This window comes from Electrona antarctica (assembly GCF_951216825.1).
Source record: "Electrona antarctica genome assembly, chromosome: 11".
NCBI classification, from domain to species: domain Eukaryota; kingdom Metazoa; phylum Chordata; class Actinopteri; order Myctophiformes; family Myctophidae; genus Electrona; species Electrona antarctica.
In genome coordinates, this window is record NC_136792.1 from 24,080,943 (window position 1) to 24,103,095 (window position 22,153).

General features: G+C 43.3%; 1 protein-coding gene across 1 annotated transcript in view; it reads right to left on the reverse strand.

Annotated features, from left to right (window-relative positions):
* Positions 1-4,136: 4,136 nt before the first annotated feature.
* Positions 4,137-22,153, reverse strand: part of maml2 (mastermind like transcriptional coactivator 2) — a 74,588-nt gene continuing 56,571 nt past the window's right edge. The window contains exons 2-5 of the mRNA XM_079515002.1: positions 19,154-20,383; positions 7,692-7,877; positions 7,371-7,479; positions 4,137-6,872 (exon numbers count right to left, since the gene is read on the reverse strand). Coding sequence (XP_079371128.1) covers positions 6,034-6,872; positions 7,371-7,479; positions 7,692-7,877; positions 19,154-20,383 — 2,364 coding nt within the window. The 3' untranslated portion in view covers positions 4,137-6,033. The remainder of the gene's footprint in view (positions 6,873-7,370; positions 7,480-7,691; positions 7,878-19,153; positions 20,384-22,153) is intronic.

A 22,153-nucleotide genomic window follows, 5' to 3' on the forward strand; every position in this document is an offset into this window, starting at 1 on the left:
AATGCACCTTTAAGTAACTAGTTACTATTTGGCAGGGAGTATATGTAAAGTATGAATATATTTATATACTAAGTAACTAGTAATAGGTATAATATAGGCCTATACTTAGGCCTATTACTAGTTACTTAAAACTTTTGTTGTTTTAAGTAAAAAGTTACTTTTGTTGCAGGAAAACTAAAATGTATATAGTGCATTGGCTATGTTTGTGTCAGTGTCAGGCCTCAGGCCTGTTTTCATTTTTAAACCAATCTGGGAAACCATCTGCAAAAAAATAAATAATCACAATTATAATAATAATAAAAAAAAAATATATATATATAAACAATAAAGAAAAAACAGCGTTGATCCTCTTTTCCTTTGAATTTTCACAGCACTTGAATCTGTTCTCGAGAGATTAATTTTAAACCTAAATGTTAATGTGCAGTTGCTGATCAGCCATTTCTTTTGTTCTTGTTCTGATGACCAGCAATAGATAACTTCATATAGCCTATGTAATGAAATGTATATGATCAACTCATCTTTCTTGCTTTCATTGTATTTGTTTGTGCCATAAGTAGCCTATACACATTTAATAGTGTGGTGTAATAGGCTATAATATACTGTCTACTTACTGTATTTGATGAACACAACGACAACGTAATTTTGAATTGATCCGATTCCTGGCAGGTCCTTTGAGTCGACTTGAAAGCATAAATAATCGAGCATAGGCCTACACTGCCACCTGGTGGCATTCATGCCACCATTCATCACACCAACAAAAGTTGAAACGTGATGTATAACAAAACATGTTTGGTGGACCCTCTTGTAAACAAGTGTAATGCTGTATTGGGTCGTCCACGCACAATTAACAGTCTTTGTATTGAGTTGTGCTTGAAATGTAGGCCTACTGTAATCTGAAAACTGTTAATAAATATTTCAATCAATCAATCAATCATCTGTACTGGAATAGCATGGGTTTTGAGCATTTAATGAGTCCTACCTTTGTAGTAGCCTAACTGGTAAGGTTCGCCACCCCAGAAGACATGACAACCTTCTTGGTAATAGCTTTGCTTTAATGAATATTATTACATGGCTTGGTTGAATGCTTGATTCTGAATTCAGCGGTGTGTTATTACTTGATAACAGACCGCTCCACTCTATAACAGACCGCTGCCTAATCAAACCCTCTGAGCACCTGCATGCTAGGCCCACTGATTTACTGCTGTTTCCAACATGACAGCCATGTAAAAACACACACACTGACACACAATGGCCCGGTTTCCCAAAGGACACATAGTGTAAGAGGTATGATGTTGCACATGCTCAGATGCCCTCTAGGCCACACACAGAAGCCTGTGAACAAACATAGACATTTCGTGCATAGATGTGCCACGCAATGGTGGCCTGAGGCCTGGTATGGTAATTCTGAAATTTAATTTAATAATATTTGGACTGCTGGACAGCTGATATATATATATATATATATATGTATATATATATATGTATATATATATGTATATATATATACGTTTTCACTTCAGGTCACCCAGTGCTGGTATTGCAGACACCGAGGCTAGTTGTGCCTGTTCAAAGCACCCCATCCGCTGGTTCAAAGTGCCTGTTATCGCAGCCTAAAAGGGCTTATTGCTTGGTCCTGTTGTATCGCTGCTTGCAGCTATATTTATTATTATTATTATTATACGGGCCCGGTCCCGTGAAATTGTCGTGCGCATGCTCGTTTCGTGCACACGCCCACGACTGACCTGACTTGGATTCTGTTTAGATTTTTTTTTTAGACTTGCGTTGTCGCAACCCCCGACCTGGAGCATATACCTGTCGTTGATCCAGGTGACGTCTGCGTTAATCGATGCCCGTCTGAAAGGACCTTAAGAGAGGCCTGACATCCCTTTTTACAATAACATGCCAGATGGAAGAGACGCTTGCTTCTCAATCACATTTGTTTCACAACATACTTCCATCTGTGATCTCTGTAGCCCATTCGCTGAGAAAAAGACGTCCCTTTTTTAAGATATTTGGCAGGTGATTGGAAGGGACCGTCTGTCAATCATATTGACGTGTCTATATGACGTATGGTAACGAATGCCTGATAGCATTACGTTCAACAACTATAGGAAAAAATTGTGTGCTGTCGCCTCACAGCTAGAAGGTCCTGGGTTTGATTCCTGCTCGGGACGCTGTGGGCACTGGTGGCGTGTCCTCTCCTCCGCATCATCAGTGCCCATAACCGAGGCGGGGTTGGCAAAAGGGCCTTTCTGTGTCGAGTTTGCATGTTCTCCCCGTGTCCCCTAGGGTAGGTACCCTCACAAGAAACATGCAGTATATCCTGGTCTCTAAACTGATGGAGGGGAAAGGAACTGGTTGGAATAACATGTTCCTTCCATGCACTACGTCCAACCAGGGAAACTCCCCCTGTAGGTGTAAAGGAGCGAACTCTTCAACCCCACAAGGCCACCCACTGGCCATGACAATATTCCCTCCAAATTTCTCAGAGACTCAGCCATCTCTATAGCCCCAATCATCACCCACATAATAAACCTCTCCAGGGACAGGTCCCCCAAGATTTCAAACTGGCCAAAGTAACCCCCCTGCACAAGAAAGGGAGCAAATTAGACCCCGGCAACTACCGCCCTATTTCTATTCTTAGCTCCATCTCGAAAGTGATGGAAAAAATAGTCTATGAACAGGTTGAAAAGTATCTTGACACAAAAAAATGTATACGAATTTCAATCCGGCTTCAGAACATCCCACTCCACTGACACATGCCTCCTCTATTTAAGTGACAACATCAAACAAGAGGTGGATGCTGGCAAATACTGCGGCATGGTCAAGCTGGACCTCCAAAAGGCTTTTGACACCGTGAACCACTCCATACTGGTTAACAACCTAAAAGCAATTGGTTTTGATAGCACATCAGTGAGCTGGATGCAATCCTACCTGGAGTGGAGAGAACAGATGGTGGAGGTGAACGGAACACTGTCCCCTCCCCTCCCAGTGAGCTGTGGCGTTCCACAAGGAAGCATACAAGGGAATTTACTGTTCCTAATTTATGTAAACGACATGACATCAGCTTGTGACTGCAACTTGTTCCTGTTCGCAGATGACTCAGCACTGCTGGTCTCGGACAGGAACAAACTGCAGGTTGAAAAAACCCTCAGCTCTGAACTCGGTAGAATCTGCACCTGGCTCGCTGATAACAAACTAGAGTGGGTGACAGTATTATTATCACACGTAAAGATGAAATTACCTACCTAGGGTCCATCCTGGAGGCTAATCTTTCCGGTAATAAAATGGCCACCAATGTAGTCAAAAAAGTCAACCAAAATCTAAATACTTCCTTAATGTCAATGAAGTCCACACCCACAACACCAGAGGGAGTGCAACAAACCATGTGCAACCCAGATTCGGCACTAACAAGGGACTAAATTAATTTCGCTCCTGTGCCACCAAAATGTGGAAGGCCCTACCAACAGTCATTAAGACATGCAAATCCCATGACTCCTTCAAAACTGCTCTCAAAGGGCACCCACGGACGGCTGCAATTCGAAACTGGCCCCCATAAAATGTAAATCCCCCCCCCTCACCCCCTTTTCCCCCTCACCCTATGTTTTTTCCCTTTTTGCCTCTATGATTTACTGTTTTTGGCTATATAGAAGTATATATTTGTATGTCTCTAAATGTTTTGATGAACTGAAAATGGTGGGCCCTATTGGAAACAAGTGTAATGCTAATGGTGTTAACAGTTTTTGTATCGAGTTGTGCTTGAAATGTACTGTAATTCTGCAAACTGTTCATAGATACTTCAATCAATCAATTTTGCCATTTTGATGCACTAGGAAATACAATTGCAACAGGCACAAGAACAGATTCCAAGCTGCGCTACAGAATCTGTCGGCATTCAGAATGTGTATACATTGGGGATTAGTGGAATGAAAACATAAGTGCTCCACCGGAAGATGAGGGCTGTGGGCGGACCAAACGTGCGACGCCCGAAGAGGAAAATTCAAAGGAAACCATGATCCTTAGTTCTGTGATCTAAAGACAGCTAAAATGTAGTAAATGATTTGCTCTTTCGTTGTTTTGGTTTAATCTTCTCATGTCAGCTGTTACTAGCCAACAAAACCCCCAAAACATGTCAATCCATTCAACTAATTTTCTTTTATTAATTACATGAATTATAATTTCTCCTTACTTTCTCAATAGATTATTAAATATTACATGAAAAATGTTATGGTTACATGTTTGGACATTGGTGTTAAAAACATCCACATATGAAAAGTTGAAGGAATAAGCAGGAAAAGCATTTGTAGTTGTACTATAAAAGACAAATCTGTCTGTATATGCCTTAACATGATAATAATTGGATGTAGATTCAGAAACGTAACTTGAGATACCAAGATGAGCTTTGAAACAATACATTATTTTTTTTCTTCACAGTGTGCATTTAGGATTGTATCCTATATGACCACACTACCACATGGGCATGACAAATAGTTTACAAAAACATACAAATAAACGCATTTTAGTCAATAAACTTGAATCAAATGGACCGAGTACTAAGGATAGAACATAACATTGTTTTCACAAGAATACACAAAACAATACAGGATAATTTGATAACAAATACTATATTGAGTTTATAAAATTCCATTTTTAACATTGTTTTTTACAAATGTAATCCCTTGCGCCATACTTCTATCGCTACTCATGGCCAGGAGTTCTGGTGAATGGTGTAACGGCTGGCACAGTATTTACCATTACCATTAGTCTGAGACTCTAGCTTTGAAGGAGACTTACAGATTATTTTTAAATGATTCTGACATTTATATTGTTTCCATCAGTCTCAGTTAACCACCCCCAATATCCACTGGAAGCTCAGTGTTTACTGTTCCATACATGTACAAATCGTCACTGTCAGGAAGAAACCTCTTATCTCTCTGTTTTTAACGCCCACTTGTTCATACTACAGCGTCACACAAAAGCATCAAAAGTAGCAGATCCGCAAGCTTGTCACAGTTTTGGACATACAAGGTTTCCACCTGACAGAGACGAAATCCAAACCACAGATGTTACACGTCAAATGGGACCACTTGTGTTGTGAAACATTCTGCATTGTTCAATAAAGGTGTAACTCTGTCAGAATTCCACTGTATAGAGGGTATGCGCATGCTTAAAGTGAATGGCACATCGAGTGGCAAATCGAGTGGCAAAGCAACAGGCAAAGTGAGTTAAACATTCTTTAATGTTGTTTAATGCAATCAGATAGGACTTTTCTGTTTGGATGCATTGGGCTGTCAAGGCCAGAAAGTATTTTTTTGCCACTCAGTAGGCATTCCTGCATAACTTCCGGGTTTGATGATGATGTCATGCGCATACCCTCTATATCCCTCAGCTGTTAACTCATTTAGACCTGTTACATTGTTATACCTTTCAATACAGGAGCTACCTCTGTGTCTCATTAGTTGTTGATACATGAGCCTCAGGTCTAAATGGGTAATTACCAGCTTTCAACTGCTGCCACAGCGCCACTACACTAATGGCTGCTGCAGAATCAAACCTGGCTGGGACCACTCTCAAATAGTTTTGCTCGTGACTAAATGTTATTTAGCACTTAAACTATCTATTTTATTTATTAAATGCAACCATTATTCTAGTTTTCATGCAGACACGAGATGGGTATCAATACTTTGATATTGTATTTGAGGTTTCTTGTTTGTTTGTTACATGTCAGGTACCCGTTTCTTTCTGTAATAGCTTGTGTTATTGTTACATAAGGGACTATGGATGAAAATTTGCATTCTTGTCAACTCATTGTTTTTGTATGTCGTATTCATGAATATGTGCTGTCTCTCCTGAATAAACAAATAGAGAAAGTACACTCATTGTGGATACATATAAAGACAAGTAGGACCATGGAGCTTCCAGTGGATATTGGTGGTGGTTGACCGAGACTGACAAAATGTCAGAATAATACAAATCTCAGAACCAATAAAATACATTTGGTCAGTCTCATCTGAGGCTATCTGAGAATCCAAATCAGGAGTGACTGCCTAGAATCTCATCCAGATTGATGTCTTTCATCCAGTCATCGTTCCCAGAGCCAGATTTCAGCAGGGAGTCAATAAAGTCAGAGTCTGTGTTGATCCCGGGAACTGTGTTATCTCCGTCTGGGAGAAAGTCAAAGGTCAAGCGGTTGGCCCGATTACTCTGGTAGCTGCCGCTGAGGTTGGGGCCAGGCGCCACGGAGAAGTTCCCCGCCGCAGATACCCTCTGCTCGGGGGAGGCTTGGTTCAGGCCGCCCGCTGCTGGTACGGAGCTCATCATAGACTGGCTGGGTCTGGGGACTGTGCCTCTGATGGCCGGGTTGTGTGGGTGCATTCCCATGCCTGGTACCACCTGGTTCGGAGGAGCAATGTGCCTCTGCTGTTGGTAGGGATGGTTTGGTAAGTCCAGCTGAGCGCCCTGAGACTGGTGCGGGTTGGGTAGCCTCCTGATTCCCATCCCGACGGCCCCTTGTTTGTTTCCCGATGCCCACCCTGCATTAGCGTTGGACATTAGGCCTCCCAGAGCCTGCTGCGTGGGTGCTCCTGTTGACTGTGGTGGTGCGCCAGCTGCATTGTTCATCCCAAACGAGTTGGCCTGGATGTTGGCGCCGGGGAATCGGGGCTTGTTTTGGTTCAGCCCGATTCTATTTTGGTTGTTGTGCTGCGGGAATTGGCCAATACAGGAGGCTGGATGGCAGTCGGTCCCCATGCCAAACCTCCTGTCAGTGGATATAGAGGTCATTTTTACTCCGACGCCGTTAGGAAGGTGACAGGACATGGACTGTAGTTCATTCTGAGGACCATTGCTCAGTGTCTGGGAGGCATTTAGACCTGAAAGCAAACCAAGAAAAACATTTGATTAAAAATATATTATCGCTTACACCCCAATCTACTTTTACTTTATTTGTTTATTTTGACGGGAAAGATCATATTCATAAACATTACAAATATGCAACATAAATACACCGGAATTAGCAAAGATGGAGATTCATCTGCAGTCCCCAAATAAAACATATCAACAAAACAGGCAAGCACAATCTACACTGTAGAATCCATAGTATCCATTAACCCTGAGGTCCCTTATGGGCCTGTAAATCTGAATATGCAAATATATATTCTTTTTTACTATTTGTACACTGTCAGAGTTATGGGGCTCCTTGAAATAAAAAATAAAAAACACTGATATAGATGCTCAGCCAAACCGGAGGCACCACGTGGATTTGAACCCCTAGACTCGCTGTGGTGGTGGACAGGTACTTTACCCCTACACCAGCCACGTGCTCATGTATTTCAATAGTTCTATCAGCATCATCACACATACAGCAGTACCTGCAAAGGCGTTACCCTGCTGAACTCCCACAATGCCTCTGGCCTGCTTGTAATCGGGCGGTGGCCGTGTGAGATGGCGGTTGAACTGTTCTTGTGTGTTGTCTTTTTCCTGGAATGCAAGGCAATGTCGAGGATTCGGATTAGAGGTGTACATAATAATTTGTTTATATAAAAATGTTTTAAAGATGTTAAAAGAAAAATACTTCTTGATTATTCAGTTAATTTACAAATGCTATCACCCATATCTGTAGTAGCCTAAATCAAAGTTTCTCTGCCTGGTGGACAGGTGGACATAATAGTATATATGAACATGTTCCTTACTGAGTTGTTAATGGTGTGGTGCTGCTGGTTGAGCTGCCTCTGGACAGGCTGGGGTTTGACCTGCAGGCCTTTCTGCTGCTGGCTGCCTGGCGCCGGGGGTCGCTGCTGCTGCTGGGACTGGTTGGACTGGCTGGACAAGCCCACCATGCTGCCGTTGGTGGCCAGCCGTGGACCTGGAGGAATACCCTGGAGGAAAAGACACGATTGGTTGAGTGTAAGGTGTGCAACAGTTAACTAATCAATCGATTTTTATCAATAATCAAAAATCATAGCTGATCAATCTTAATACAAAATAATCCAAATATTATTATTATTATTTTATTTTATACTACTACTACTTTGAACGCTGGTGCGCTATCCTCAATAAATGTGCTATAGACGTGATGACATGAATCATCGATCAGCTCAAAAAGGACATTTTAGACGAGACCATGACAGAAACCCTCACTGAGCTACAGAGAGCCATCAATGATGACCTAAAATGTAACAATATCCTGAAAGTCCACCAGGAGTTCACTGACAAACTTTTGTTCTCTGCCTCGGGTATGGGAACTGATGACACGGAGGAGAAAACACGCCCACAGCGCCCACAGCGTCCCCAGCGGGAACACCCATAGCTTGAAAGACCTTCTAGCTGTGAGGCGACAGCACTACCGACTGTGCCACCGTGCCCCTTTCTGATTCACAGATGGCCTACCTTACCTACCAGAGGCTCATATTCAGATTAGCTTTAGGGGTCTTTGTTTAAAACCCAGGACATGTCATCTTATTTCTTCATATATATTTGTGATCATATTGAGCGGTCTTGAACTGTCTTGCATTGAACTTATTGTATTACTTAGTTGATCTACTCTTCATTGTGTGGTTCTACCCATTTCATGTTTTTATATTTAAATATATTTGTATTGTATATAGACAATATATTGGATATGTTTATTTGTCATAGTGAAAAGGAATTAACCTTCCAGAGTCTTCCATTTCTTATTAATGAGGTATAACTCTTCCCTAATGACCCAGGAATGTGAGACAGCTAATCCCGATTGCTCTCAGCACACATCAGAATGTGATTGGTTGTATCTTCTAGCTATATATGTGATGATTTGAAATGTTTTTGACAACTACCTAGCTGAAGAATGCAGTTGTCTGCCAAAATGTTGGTTTCTCATTCTCTGCGTCCTAATAAATAATCAGCACTTATCACACGCTATCAGTGTGTGCGGCCACTCTTTTGTCTTTTTAAGACTTAACGTTTTTGGGGGGTGAAATAGCCACATATAAAATAAATATTAAAGAAGGTGTGCTTCTCAATTATTCGTAATAAGTAAAAGTAATCAATTGAATAATTGCTAAGAACAGTTGCAGCCCTAGTAGAGTGTCAGTGGCACACTTTCTATTTGATTTCAGCTGGCTCTAATGAGATTCAGTCCTAGGCCACTATTTCCCATCGCTTCAGAGCGCCAATGCTGTGCCAATCCAAATACAGTGTAATAGCACACAAACGCCACTAGAGGGCAATGCTCTATCGCAGTGTATTTTCAACCTAATTCAACCTCCAGAATGTTGGTGGTGAAGGCTACTCCCTCTGCAGTTGAACAAGGGAGACTTGGCATGAGGCTGTTTTGGGGGAAAGAGTGAGTGTCCTCCTCAAGGCAGAGCTATTCCCCTGACAATTGGGGGGAGAGAGAGAGAGAGGGGAGGGAGGGGGAGAGAGAGAGAGAGGGGGGGGGGGGGGGGGGGGGGGCAGAGTGGAAAGAACCCGAGACAGCAGGAAACGCTGTGTCGACAGAGGAGTGAATGGCCAGGCCAGCACCATGACTACCTCCATTTAATAAGCTCTTCTTTACTATAAAGAGTGTTGTGTTTAGCACGGAGGGAGGCACCACAAGAAAACCATTTTGGTTACTGATGCTCACATAGTTACACTTTTATCAGTGCTACTACCACTGGAGAAAGACCTTGCAAAGGATGCGTGCGGCAACCGGCCCTTTAGCTTAAAATTATTATCTTGTTGGCCTGTTTTATGTGCTCCGTTGGCAGCTTTCACCAGCACTGCTGTTTGAGACGGGAAGTCTAACTAACTGAGGGTGTACTTGGTTGCATGTTGGTTTTCACCCACCGAAAATAGTGGATATACAAGCTCACAATGTGTAGCAGCACGACACGTGGTGAGCATGTACATGTACAGACGGCAGCACAAAACCAAGCATACATCATGGCTTTTTTTTTTTTTTTTATATATAATTTTTATCCCACGATTTTGTAACCCATTTTTCACCCCTGTGTCAATTATCTAATGTGATCCTGGGCTCTACACACCCTCCGCCAACCTAGTCCCCATACATCATGGCTTAATAATCAATAACTGCAGGTAGCAGCTGTAAACCCTGTTTTTCAGGGAGGAAAAAAAGGAAACCCAAATTAATTCACACAAAAATGCAATAGCTCGTGATCAGGGCTGCTATGTAGGCCTTTAGCAGACACTCTGCAATATGGATCACATTACACAGTGTGTAATTAGCCTGTGTTGACTTAGCCAGAAGCAGATACACTTTATCACCAAAGGTGAGGCACATACAAGAACCGAACATTACAATGACACACATACTAGTGCAGCAGAGCACTAAAACAACACATATTACACAAACAGACAGTGTAAGATGCATTATGCTATGCACAGTATGTAGGTTAGGGTTAGGGTCAAAATGGAGTACAATTCTAACCAGTAAGATTTGGGGCTGCTCTAGCTTGTACTTAGCATGCAGATTCTTTGTAGATGATGACTCTGTAATGGCTGGTCGACTCTGGAGGTCTCTTAGAGAAATGAGAGAGCGCGAGAGAAACGGGGTGAGAGGCAGGGTGGGCAATGGCTGGGTGGGAGGGAGGGAGAGACGCGGGGTGGGATCGGGTGGGGGGGCTCTCCGTCATGAGAAGAGAGGAATTCCACATTGGGTTTCACACGGCCCATAGCGATGTACAGCACAATGCAAGCTCCTGTCTGCTTTTCAATGTGAATGGACCGTTTATTTGTATTTTTTAATTATCATTATTTTTAATATGATGATATATATATATATATATATATATATATATATATATATATACACACACACAGAGAGAGAGAGAGAGAGAGAGAGAGAGAGAGGAGAGAGAGACCTGTATAGTAAAGCACAAAATAGCGATGCCAGGTTGAAAGTGGATCATAAGTTGTACAGCTGGGGTACAGCTCAGGGCTTATTTGGATAGACTTGATAATGTTGAATGCCATTATGTGTGATCACACGGCATGACCTGACATAACGTGGGAACTGAACTCTCGTCAGAAGCTATAAGCCATATCACATAACCCGGTATTCATTTACAACCGTAACACCCAAGTGTGCCTGAGTTCAATCCGCAAAAACCAACCAAGCCTAGCATTGAGGTTGAGCCAGGACCCAAACATCTTAGCGGCGGTTTCGCTCCAGAATGCGACGGCGAAGCCCCAGCGTTGGCTTTGATTCACTGTCGATTCTCACAGTTCCCCGGGAACCATGTGAAGTTATGGCCATTACGCAAGTTCTCACCGCAGAGCCTAGTACCGCCTTGACATGACACCGGAACGGCCCGGGCTCTTGCCTTTGAAGTTTACACACACACATGCACACACACACACCCTGAATGAGGAGTGTTTTGTTAGCATGTACATCTGAGTAATCCTCTCTTTGTCATCCTGACGTGTCATGAAGCTGTTTTCCACTCCCCCGCCCCCCCAACACCCCCCCCCCCACACACACACACACACACACACACACACACACACACACACACACACACACACACACACACACACACACACACACACACACACACACACACACACACACACACACACACACACACACACACACACACACACACACACACACACACACACACACACACACACACACACACTCTCCCGTTCTCATTCTTCACAAACTCGTTGTAAATGAATACCACATGTGGCTTGGGCCCTCGGAGGAGAAGGAGCTGATTTAAGTCTCCCATCCCGCGGCAGTGCAAGGCTAACTGACAGCGATCCAGGCCCCAGCCTCGCCTCGCCGGCTCTCACACTGCACTTCCTCCCCTCCAGTCTGGACTCGGCACACGGTCCCATGGGAGGGCCTCGGCATCTGGACTTGGCCACGGCTCCCTTTCCCAGGAAACAAGCGCTCCCTTCACAGTGCTGCTGGGGCGACCTGGCATTTTTCTTTTCTTTTTTTCACCCATATAGTAGCATGCTAGTCCTATTCTTAACACACACAAAAAGTGATGGTGGGTGCCGCAATATTGTCAGCCCCGGGATGAGACACTTTCACAGTCCTTTAAGAGGGTTACAGCGAGGACACACGTTAGGTTTTTCAAATTATACTTGTGAATTTTAACTACTTCAACCCTATATATTGTACTTCATTGAGCTGCGTCAACCAGGGATCTATACTGTACATGGCTCCCTCCTTTTTCCTTTTACACCAAATCTCAGACATGTTGTGAATGTGAGCTTGTGTGCTATTTTTGCTGAATGTTTGCCTATTTTGGCCAAATGTTCAACTATTGTGTCATGCCCATAGGGATGTTAGGGTTCATGTTTTAGTACAAATAAACTTTCATGCATATAGCACGCTAGGCCCATTCCCCAGAATAGAGATGCAATGCCAGCAATGCCATTAGACCCAGGTTGAGAAACTAAATCTTTGATGTTGGCTAGCAGACACTGGCTGTGTTGTTCTTCCAAAGATATTGTAGCAGAGAAGCATGCCAGGTTTGAATCTTCACATCCATGGGTTAAAATGGCAAATGGTGAATTTATCCAAACTGATTTACAATGTGCAACCAATCTAACCTAATCAGGAGCAGTTAGAGGTTCTGTGTCTTGCAGGGGGAGCTGCATGGGGATCTAACCCGGCGGACACTCTACCTCCTGAGCCACTGCCACTTGCTTGCTGGCCAGATGGCAAGCAATGATGGGTTGTTACAATATTTAGGACTTTTTAATGCTACTTTAAACCTTCGTTCAACTTTTCAATGTATGTGAATTCACTAATAATGTGTATTGTACCAGGTCTGAAATCCAACATCAAAACAAAGGATTATGTTCATATTCATACATTTAAAATCATCTAAGGGGATGGCAGTCTGTCATGCATGCCACACACACACACACACACACACACACACACACACACACACACACACACACACACACACACACACACACACACACACACACACACACACACACACACACACACACACACACACACACACACACACACACACACACACACACACACACACACACACACACACATCAATATCTTAGAGTTTGTCATACAATCTAACACAGTGATCTTCCATTGAGACATATGTCTGTGGTGTTAATAATCCAATACACTGGGAAGTGTGTTGTGTTGTATGTGTCTAGCTGACTGTCATTCCCTCATACCAGAATATTGTTAAATTGATGAATATTTAATAATAGAGATAAGAGGTTTCAGCCCAACAGCAACGATATGTAAGGCTCTCCCTGCCGAAAAGACTACAGTGTCAACGACTTACGTAGCCAAAAGCCGTAAGCATATAAGCTATCATATCTTCATGAATTCATAGCCTTTTTCATTACAAGTGTAATGTCCTTGGAGAGAAGCTTATCTAAGCATAATCCCTGTTAAGAGCATCCTGTAATAGAGCAACAGTGGGAAAAAGGGTAGATAGGTGGCAGTGTATGAAAGGGCAATGGGGTATTAAAACCCAGTAGTCTTCAAACGGGGCCTGTGTGTGTGGTGTGGACCACCAGGAATCCTTGAGGGGGCCCGAGCCAATTGAGAAGTAATTTAATTTCACTATAATTCAGTGAACTTGAAATAATTTATGTTTATTTATTTGATATGGACATCACAATCACATTGCTCATTGCACAAATTGTACAATTCGTAGATGCATTGCTTACAGTGTGTTAGCAGTTAGCACAAGTGCTAATTTTCACCACCTGTCCACAACAACAACTGTATGAGTGACTCGTGTACAATTATGACATTTAGACAATTTCATTTATACCCTTTTCTTTTTTCGTCACTAAGTCACTTTTTTCGTCATTCTTTTATTTTAGTCTCAAACTCTAAATAACTTTGTATTTTATTTTTATTAACTAATAATAATAATAATAATAATAATAATAATAATAATAATAATAATAATAAATTAAAAAGGCGTCCATGGCCAAGTCAATTATGAATTGTGTGAGCTCATGGTGATTAAGACTTGGCTATAAAAACAGATCATAATGGAGATTTTGTTTTGCAAAGATGAGAGGGAAACCTATTCCCATTTGTAGCACTTTTAATGCATTTATATTGACATACCAAACATTGAAACTTAATATTTACCATACAATATTTTTTTTCAAAAGCTATAACACAACATGGATGAGTTGGCTTTTCTTTGCTTTTTTAACACTAAAGGGTGAACGGGCAGATGTCTAGATGGTTATATAAGGTTCTTTAGATGTGAGGGAGGACTTGCACATGTAGTCACAGTCTGACGGAACAGTAATGGATTTCAACAAATCATTTCACTGCCATCTACAACAGCCGTTTACAAACTGTGAGCCAGGGGCCACCAGCTAGCCGTAAGGATATTGCAAGCGGCCCCCCAAATAATTGGCAAAACATAAAAATAAGAAACGACCTCACCGTAAAGGGTGAGGTCGCGTGCACGCATCCGCCTGGGTGACAGCAGACTGCTGGGTGAGCGCTGGCGATTTGGAATGGGGGGTAAGATCTTAATTTTCGGGCCTGTTGAGAACTCTAGTTTTCGCCGGCTGCCGGGCACGGCTGCACTAATAACTCAGGTATCGGTCAAAAGAGAGACATCAAAGAGGAAGGATGGATGGGGAGGGATCAACATATGGAATGTCAGAACAGGTCAGCTCCATATAGGAGATGTAAGAGTTTGAGGTTTGAGGTCAGATGTAGAGTTGCTGGCCAATATTGATGACATGAGGGATCTCCATATGGGCTTAATATTGATGACATCAGGGATCTCCATCCCTGATGATGTCACGTGATGTCACGTGCTCCATCCCTGATGATGTCACGTGTTGTCACGTGCTCCATCCCTGATGATGTGCCAAACCAACACACACACTGACGGGAAATGCGCAATTCCATAGTTAACACTCTTATCGCCCAGCGTCATTTGGAACCATTAAACAGTGCACCCAGCAATTTGCAGCTTCAGAGCCCATTTCAAGGTGACACAGACGCCATCTTGGTTGTGCTAGATATCATGGCATGTAGCCAAAAGACAACCACCGGAGGTATGATTATCTCTGGTAATCGACGGGACCGCAATGGGCCGTCAAAAACCCAATATCTTGTTAGAATTGGAATCATTGATTTAGATTAAGAGTTATTTAAGATTTTTAATCCCATCCATTAAAATGAAAGGAAGCCATTGAGGGTTAAAATGGGTCTTAATGCTTCCAACTCGAGTAGAGTAGTTAAATAACGTCAAACTCACCAACATTGCAGCTGTACGACTCACGAGTGTCAGAGTTTGGAAGCACTCGTTATCAGTAAAGCAACATCCTGCTGCCTCCTGCATTATGTGCAAATTCAAAACAGGTGGTACGCATGGGCTGTTGAGTGATAGTCAACGAGCACTTCCAAACTCCAGCACTTAGAAAAAAATCATCTGCAAGGAATTTCTTGACAGGGAGTCAAAAATGTGTGCTCATAATATGTCTGTACATTGGATCTTTATTAAACAAACACATTGCAGATAAAAAGAGGATAATTCAAGCTTTCCGTGCAGCTGCAATGTTGGTGAGTTTGACGTTTTTAATTGGATAGGACTTTTCTGTTTGGATGAATGGGCTGTCTATGGGAAGTTGCACCTAGTTAGCACCTTGCTGGCAAGATGGCAGCCGTGTGCAAATCGTCAATAGACGCTCCCAGGCTGTAGACTGGTGCACTCTGTTATGAAACGAGTAATGTTCCGTCTTTTGATTAATCTCAGTCTATGGCGACGGACGTAATTATTTAATAGGACGGAGACCTCCGTCTGGGGTGATAAGAGTGTTAACTGTGACCTTCGGTCGCAATAACATGCCATGGGCGAAGATACAGAACCTTGAAGTGGGAAAAGGTGTGTTTTAGCAGGAGTTTTGTCCCCTTGGCCATTGCGGCATTAAACAAATTTTCTCGCAGATAGGATGTATTGTGTGTGTGTGTAGTGGGGACCTCATGTATTGTGTTGTGTTGTGTCATTTAAAGATGGAGTGCCGTGATTTTTTTACTGTTTTGTGTCTATGGAATTAACATTACTCTAATAGAACCCCAAGTGTGGTTAGAATATTGAAATAACGGAATGTCTTCCCTGTGTATTTTTGGTTTCTCAAAAGGCCCAATCGAAATGATCACGGCACTCCATGTTTAATATGTTGTTTTGTGCTACAGTATATGGTTATGTGTTTTCTGTTCTGACAAATATCCCTTTGGGGACAAAGTCTAGTATCAAATTCCAACACAATAAATCAAATGACCCTTTAAATAAACATGTTATGAAAATGCATCTGGCCCACCCATCTGACCACTTAACATGGCAACCTTTTGGCTGCCGTGTTAATATTGAAGTGGGCCCTGATCCAGAAAAGGATGGGAAATGGGAATCACTGCTCCACAAAATGCCTCCAGAACGTTGGGCCCAGGGCTGTTTTGAACATATTAACGAGGATTAATAATATTCACCTACATTCTGATAGAGCTAGATTTTGTTTTTGTTTTTATTTTTGGGCTTTGTATGCATTTATTGATAGTGAAGTGAGTTAGACAGGACATGGGGGGAGAGAGAGAGATGGGGAGTGACACACAGCAAAGGCCGTTGGGATCGGGACTCAAACGCGCAACGTGCTGTCAGGCTACATTGGAGCCTAGGTGCCCGGACCAGCCAGTGGTCCAGTCCAGGCCAGTGGTCCGGTCCAGAGCTTGATTTTTTTATAGAACATACTATGCTATTTTGAGTTCCTTATCCCATCATGGATCCAACTATAGGAGTGTTTTCCTCCATCTATTATTACATTACACGGCCACATATTTGTGCCCATGGAGCGCACAACTTCGCGTTGTGGGGTCTGCGACTACAGGCCAATCACAGCATGGCTTTCCTACACCCAGCTTTTGCAGTTCTCTTGCTCGGTGTTGAAAGTGAAGGTGTGAAAGAGCCCTTTTCTGTATTGCATCGAACACCACCACCACGGACGCACTTGGATTATCTCTCTCTTATTCGTTCACAGAGAAACACAGTGGCCAAAGACACATTGCTATCTGCCTTCGTTCAAAATGTACAGTTTGTGTGTGTGTGTCTCACTCGGACACGCGATATTCACAGAGAAACAACAACACGTTAGACGCGAGCATGCAAGATTCTAGTTGTTGTACAAATGTTACCAATTGAATTGGTAACATTAAACAAGCATATTATAGCCCCAAAATACCCCCAAACAACGGATATTTAAATAAATCTGTTGTCCATAGTGTATCTTTCTATTAAGTCACCTCGAATAAAAGCATGTCTCCACTGATATCTTATTTATACATGATGTTCTTGGTGGTGGGGCTGTTTGTTGTTGTTTAATCATTGTTTGAGCCTTTAAGGTGTTTGTGCCATGTTGTGTTGTTGTGTTTTTGATGAATGGCTGTAGATAATGATGGGTTCAACATTGTTTTCCATGACTGTACACCTCTCTACAATCATCCAGCCACTTCCCTTGATCTGTAGAGGTTATAAGAGCTCTTTAATGGTTCAAATTATCATTTCACACAAAAGACAGCCAGAGATACCGTTTGTGCAAAACGGAAAAAAGTGTGTGGGGTGGGGGTCTGAATCTCCCAAATCATAACAAATCAGCGAATAGCGATTAAAACCTCCGGCACCAGGCTAAGCAGATTACTGTCATTTCCCTGCACTTGTCCCTTCTAGCTAACAACCTCCAATTAGCAAATCCCGCTGTGCACAGAATCTACGCCCTGACGCAGAGCCACTGTGACACACAGAGAAATTATAAGTCCTGCATGTTAATCTACCACGCTCTGGCAATCCGTGTCATCGTCAAAAACACTCGAAGGCAGAGATACATATTCAGAGGGAGCCCACAAGACAGCGACGGGCGCACAGGCAACACCTTCAACAGTGACACGGAGCGGCAAGTCCCAAGGCAAACAGCGTCACGTTGTGCCTCCTTGCAGTTGGAGACAGCCGGTTAAATGCCCGTAGCAACGCGAGGAAACAGTGACGAACAGGAGACGGGCCAAAGCGGGCATTTGGAGTGAGCTGTGTATCCTATTACTAGATCATCAGCCTGCGTTGTGTTCACATTGCCAAAAGGGCCCTATTAAAATGTCTTGCATTCAGCATGTCCTACAATCAAAGAACAGTGACAAGGAGCTAGAGTTGAAAAAGAAACATTGGAATTGAAGGAGCCTAATGGCTTTTGTAAGGCAATGGATAAGCTTGTACATTCAACCTGAACTTTTACCTTTTCATTGCTTATCGCATTAAATCAGGGCATAGAGGATAAAGCCTAGTACACCTAATAAGTTCCAGAAGTTCTCAACGCTGGGCCGGGGGTCCTTGAGGGGGTTCAAGGGGGTCCCTGGTAAAATGACCTAATTTTGGTGAAATATTAAGTAGTTCCGTTCATTTTGTGGGGGGCACAGGGGCCACGCAGTAAAAGTAAATTAATCCACAAAACTAACGTCATTTGTATTGTTTACACAGAACTATGTTTTTTGGGCATCACTTATCACTATGCCCAAATAAATAGTTCCATGTGATAGAGGGGTCAAAGTGCCCCCCACAAAATGACCGGAACTACTTAATAACCCTGTAAAACCCGGATTAATTTCTACTTGCAAAAAAGAGATTTCAACCTTACTACTACTTTTTACTACTAGGACTTATCAGAGGAAATGAGTCCAGATATTTTTAATTTGTGTGAATTTCAGCCTCTGTGGGGGTATTTATATGCAAATATCATGACCAATGGCATTGCAATAAACATCAATGCTGACGTTTAGGTGAAAAAGGAACATAAAATAAATATATTAATTAATTAAATAATTAATTAAAATATGTTGTATTATTGCAACGCTGGGTGTTACAGGGACCAAAACCAGAGCAGAACTCCCACCACGGGACTCGGGCAATCAATGAATACAGTTGCAACCACTATATTAATGGCAAGTATTTCATACAGCTTAAGTTAAAAAAATCTGAACTATCCCTTTAAGGGTTTAATTGATTTGTACATGAAGATAAAACAAATTAAACACAACAAAACACACTTCTTGATAATTTGATTAATGTACAAAGTAGTCGATAGAATAATCAATATGAAAATAAGCGATAACCTACTTAAAGCCCTAATTAAGTGTTTGACTCACCTGTCGCTGTTGGGCCAGCTTGAAGTTTGGCCCTGCTCCATGTTGAGGTGTAGGCTTGGGCTGCAGACACAGGGGGCCCTGCTGTGACGCGTTCTGGTAGTGCAGAGCTGAATGAGACGCGTTCTGGGCTGCTGCTGCTGAGGACTGTTGTTGTTGCTGCTGGGCTGAAGCCTTGCCCAGCGAGCTCGCCATGCCTGGCAGAGGCTGAGTGACCGAGTGGGGGGCTTTGGGACTGAAGTGCAAGGTGGGCTTGGTGCCGAGGACCTTCATGTCCAAATGATTGGGGCCGCTGTGTCCGTTGGACTTGAAGAGGCAGTTGTTGATCCCTTTGCTCTGGGAAGCGAGCCTCAGGGGAGCCGCACCGGAGACTTTGTCCTGCGGGAAACTGCTGCTAGTGGAGTGGCTGCCCATGGCCGGCGCCCAGCTGCTCATTCCCCCGGGCGAAGGCTGCTGCTGCTGGTGGTGGTGGTGATGGTGGTGCTGGAGCAGAGCGTTGGGCTGCTGCTGGTTGGCCGCCATCTGTTTGAGCTGCTCAGCGTGGGACATCTCCGGCCAGCATGGCAGTGCTCGAGGATGTCCCCCTCCCTGGCCGTTGGCTTTCTGAGACGAGACGGCCGGGGGCGAGCCGTTCAGCGCGAAGGACGGCCCCGCCGAGGCCGGACGGAGCTGCGGCGAGCCACTGTGCGTGTGGTTGAAGTCCGGGTTGTACTCTGTCTTTATGGGCTTGTCCAGCGGCGGACACAGGCCCGTGGCGGCAGCCCCAGCCGAGCTGGGTCGGCCCAGGTCCAGGCCGAACGTGTCGTCCTGCTTCAGCATCTTCTCCAGCTCCAGGTCGTTCAGCGACGGCACTGACTTGGTCAGCTCGTCGAACAGGTCCTGGAGCTCCGGGTCCATCTGACTGCTAGCCTCCTCCTTGAAGTCAAATATCATCTCTGCGGAAGAATGTCCACATGAGTGGACCTCCACGGGCTCTTTCTTCATCTCCTTCAGGGTCATGTGGAAGAGGTCGGAGCCCACGCCGTGAGGCATCATGTAGTTACTCCTCTGAAGAGCGGAGGAGGCCTGCAGGGACTGGTTCACGTGGAGACCACAGGGCCCATGGCCCAGGCCTCCCGGGTCCATGCGGACGCGCTTGAAGTCCGATCCAGAGAGACTGCAGGAAAGGCCGTTCTGTTTGGGATTGTGTCCGGGTGCATTTCCCTCAATCTTCCTCCGCAACGATCCCTGAAGCTGTGAAGACACAACAAGTTGGTTGAGAGAAGAATATCTACAGTATACTGGATAGTGGATACTGTATATAATAATATAAAACACCTTTCCAAATGTGTTTCATTGGACGGCATTAACTTGAACCCATCAATTTTCCTTTTAAAAGCTCAGTTCAGTTAACAGTTCTGGTTTCTAAAATGTAAGTACGCACATGGCGCGTCCTAAAGCAGCTGGAGTGTTCGATAGCGAGACCCTCTGTGTATAATTAGTGCATTCCTTTCAACAGTAGCCTTTGAAGTTGCGAGCCAATTTAAATTACAATGATAATTCTGAGTATCAGTGCAGTAAACTGTACATCCAGCACCAAGTATCAGCATGTAAATTAATTCAATTTCACAAATTTTGCTCCGAGGCCTCTAGACCCTGCACACTTGACCAACCAGTGAATTGAAGATGATTGCTTTTATTAATAGAATTTGTTTTTCCAATAGTGGAATCGTTTTGATTTTTTATTACAGTGAAATGATCAAGACAAACAATATAACATCTATATTTTTGGCCTATAATAACTGGCATATAATTTAATTGCATATACAGTGCCTGTGCATGTTCTTGTTATGCATGTATTATTTGTTTCACATACTCGCGTATGCATCTAAATTATATACAGTCTCTGCACTCAATGCACAGTATATAGACTGTATACTGTACACTTAGTACAGTATGCGATTTATTGCCTGCTATTCAATCGGAACTTCACACAGCTCCTGTAAACTGTGCACTCGCATTAAATACCTGCATTTATTCTCACTGGAATATTCAGTGCAGGTTCGGTGAATACTCAATGCGCAATATTCAGTGCAACAGTGGAATATTCTGTTTAGAGTCTGTAAACACACTCCATTACTAACCACACTCTCCTTGCAGAGGCAGCATGCGCGTGCACGCACACACGCACGCACGCATGCACACACACACGCACACGCACACACACACACACACACACACACACACACACACACACACACACACACACACACACACACACACACACACACACACGTTTTGAGCTTGTAGATCTGCTATTTTCGGCACGGCTCTCTTGCCATACAATGAGTATAAGTTAAGCATTGAGGTGAATATACCTAGTAAAAGGAATAAGTATACCTACTAATTTATATGTCATCACACCACGCTTGTGTCAAACATGTCAGGAGATTGTTAATTTTTCCATTACTGAGGCCGAAAAGAAAAAAAAAAGCCTTTACAAAACAATGAATGCTGCTATATATTGTATATAGCAACAACTACCCCAAAAGGGGTATGCGTCCTAAATGGGATGATAACTCTAGACTTATCACTTTGCCTGTCTAGGGTCAGAGGCAGCCTGTGGGTTGAATAATGACAAAGGACACTGGCACAGGTCTCTTGTTACAGCATGTATACACACACATGTTGAAAATAGATGTTTACTGTGCAGTAAGGACCTTTTTGCACACAGCACCTTCAACAGTAAGGACCTTTGTGCACATCACCTTGGCTTCAAGCCCCTTAAGCACTAGCACAATGTTCTCTTTCTCAACACTGCTGTTTATTCCTCTTTTTCATGGTTGTTGTATAAAATAATAATAAGTAAATGGTGCATTTATATATATCCAAAGTGCTTTACAATGTGGGTTACGCCCACGCACGCGCGCCACACACACACACACACACACACACACACACACACACACACACACACACACACACACACACACACACACACACACACACACACACACACACACA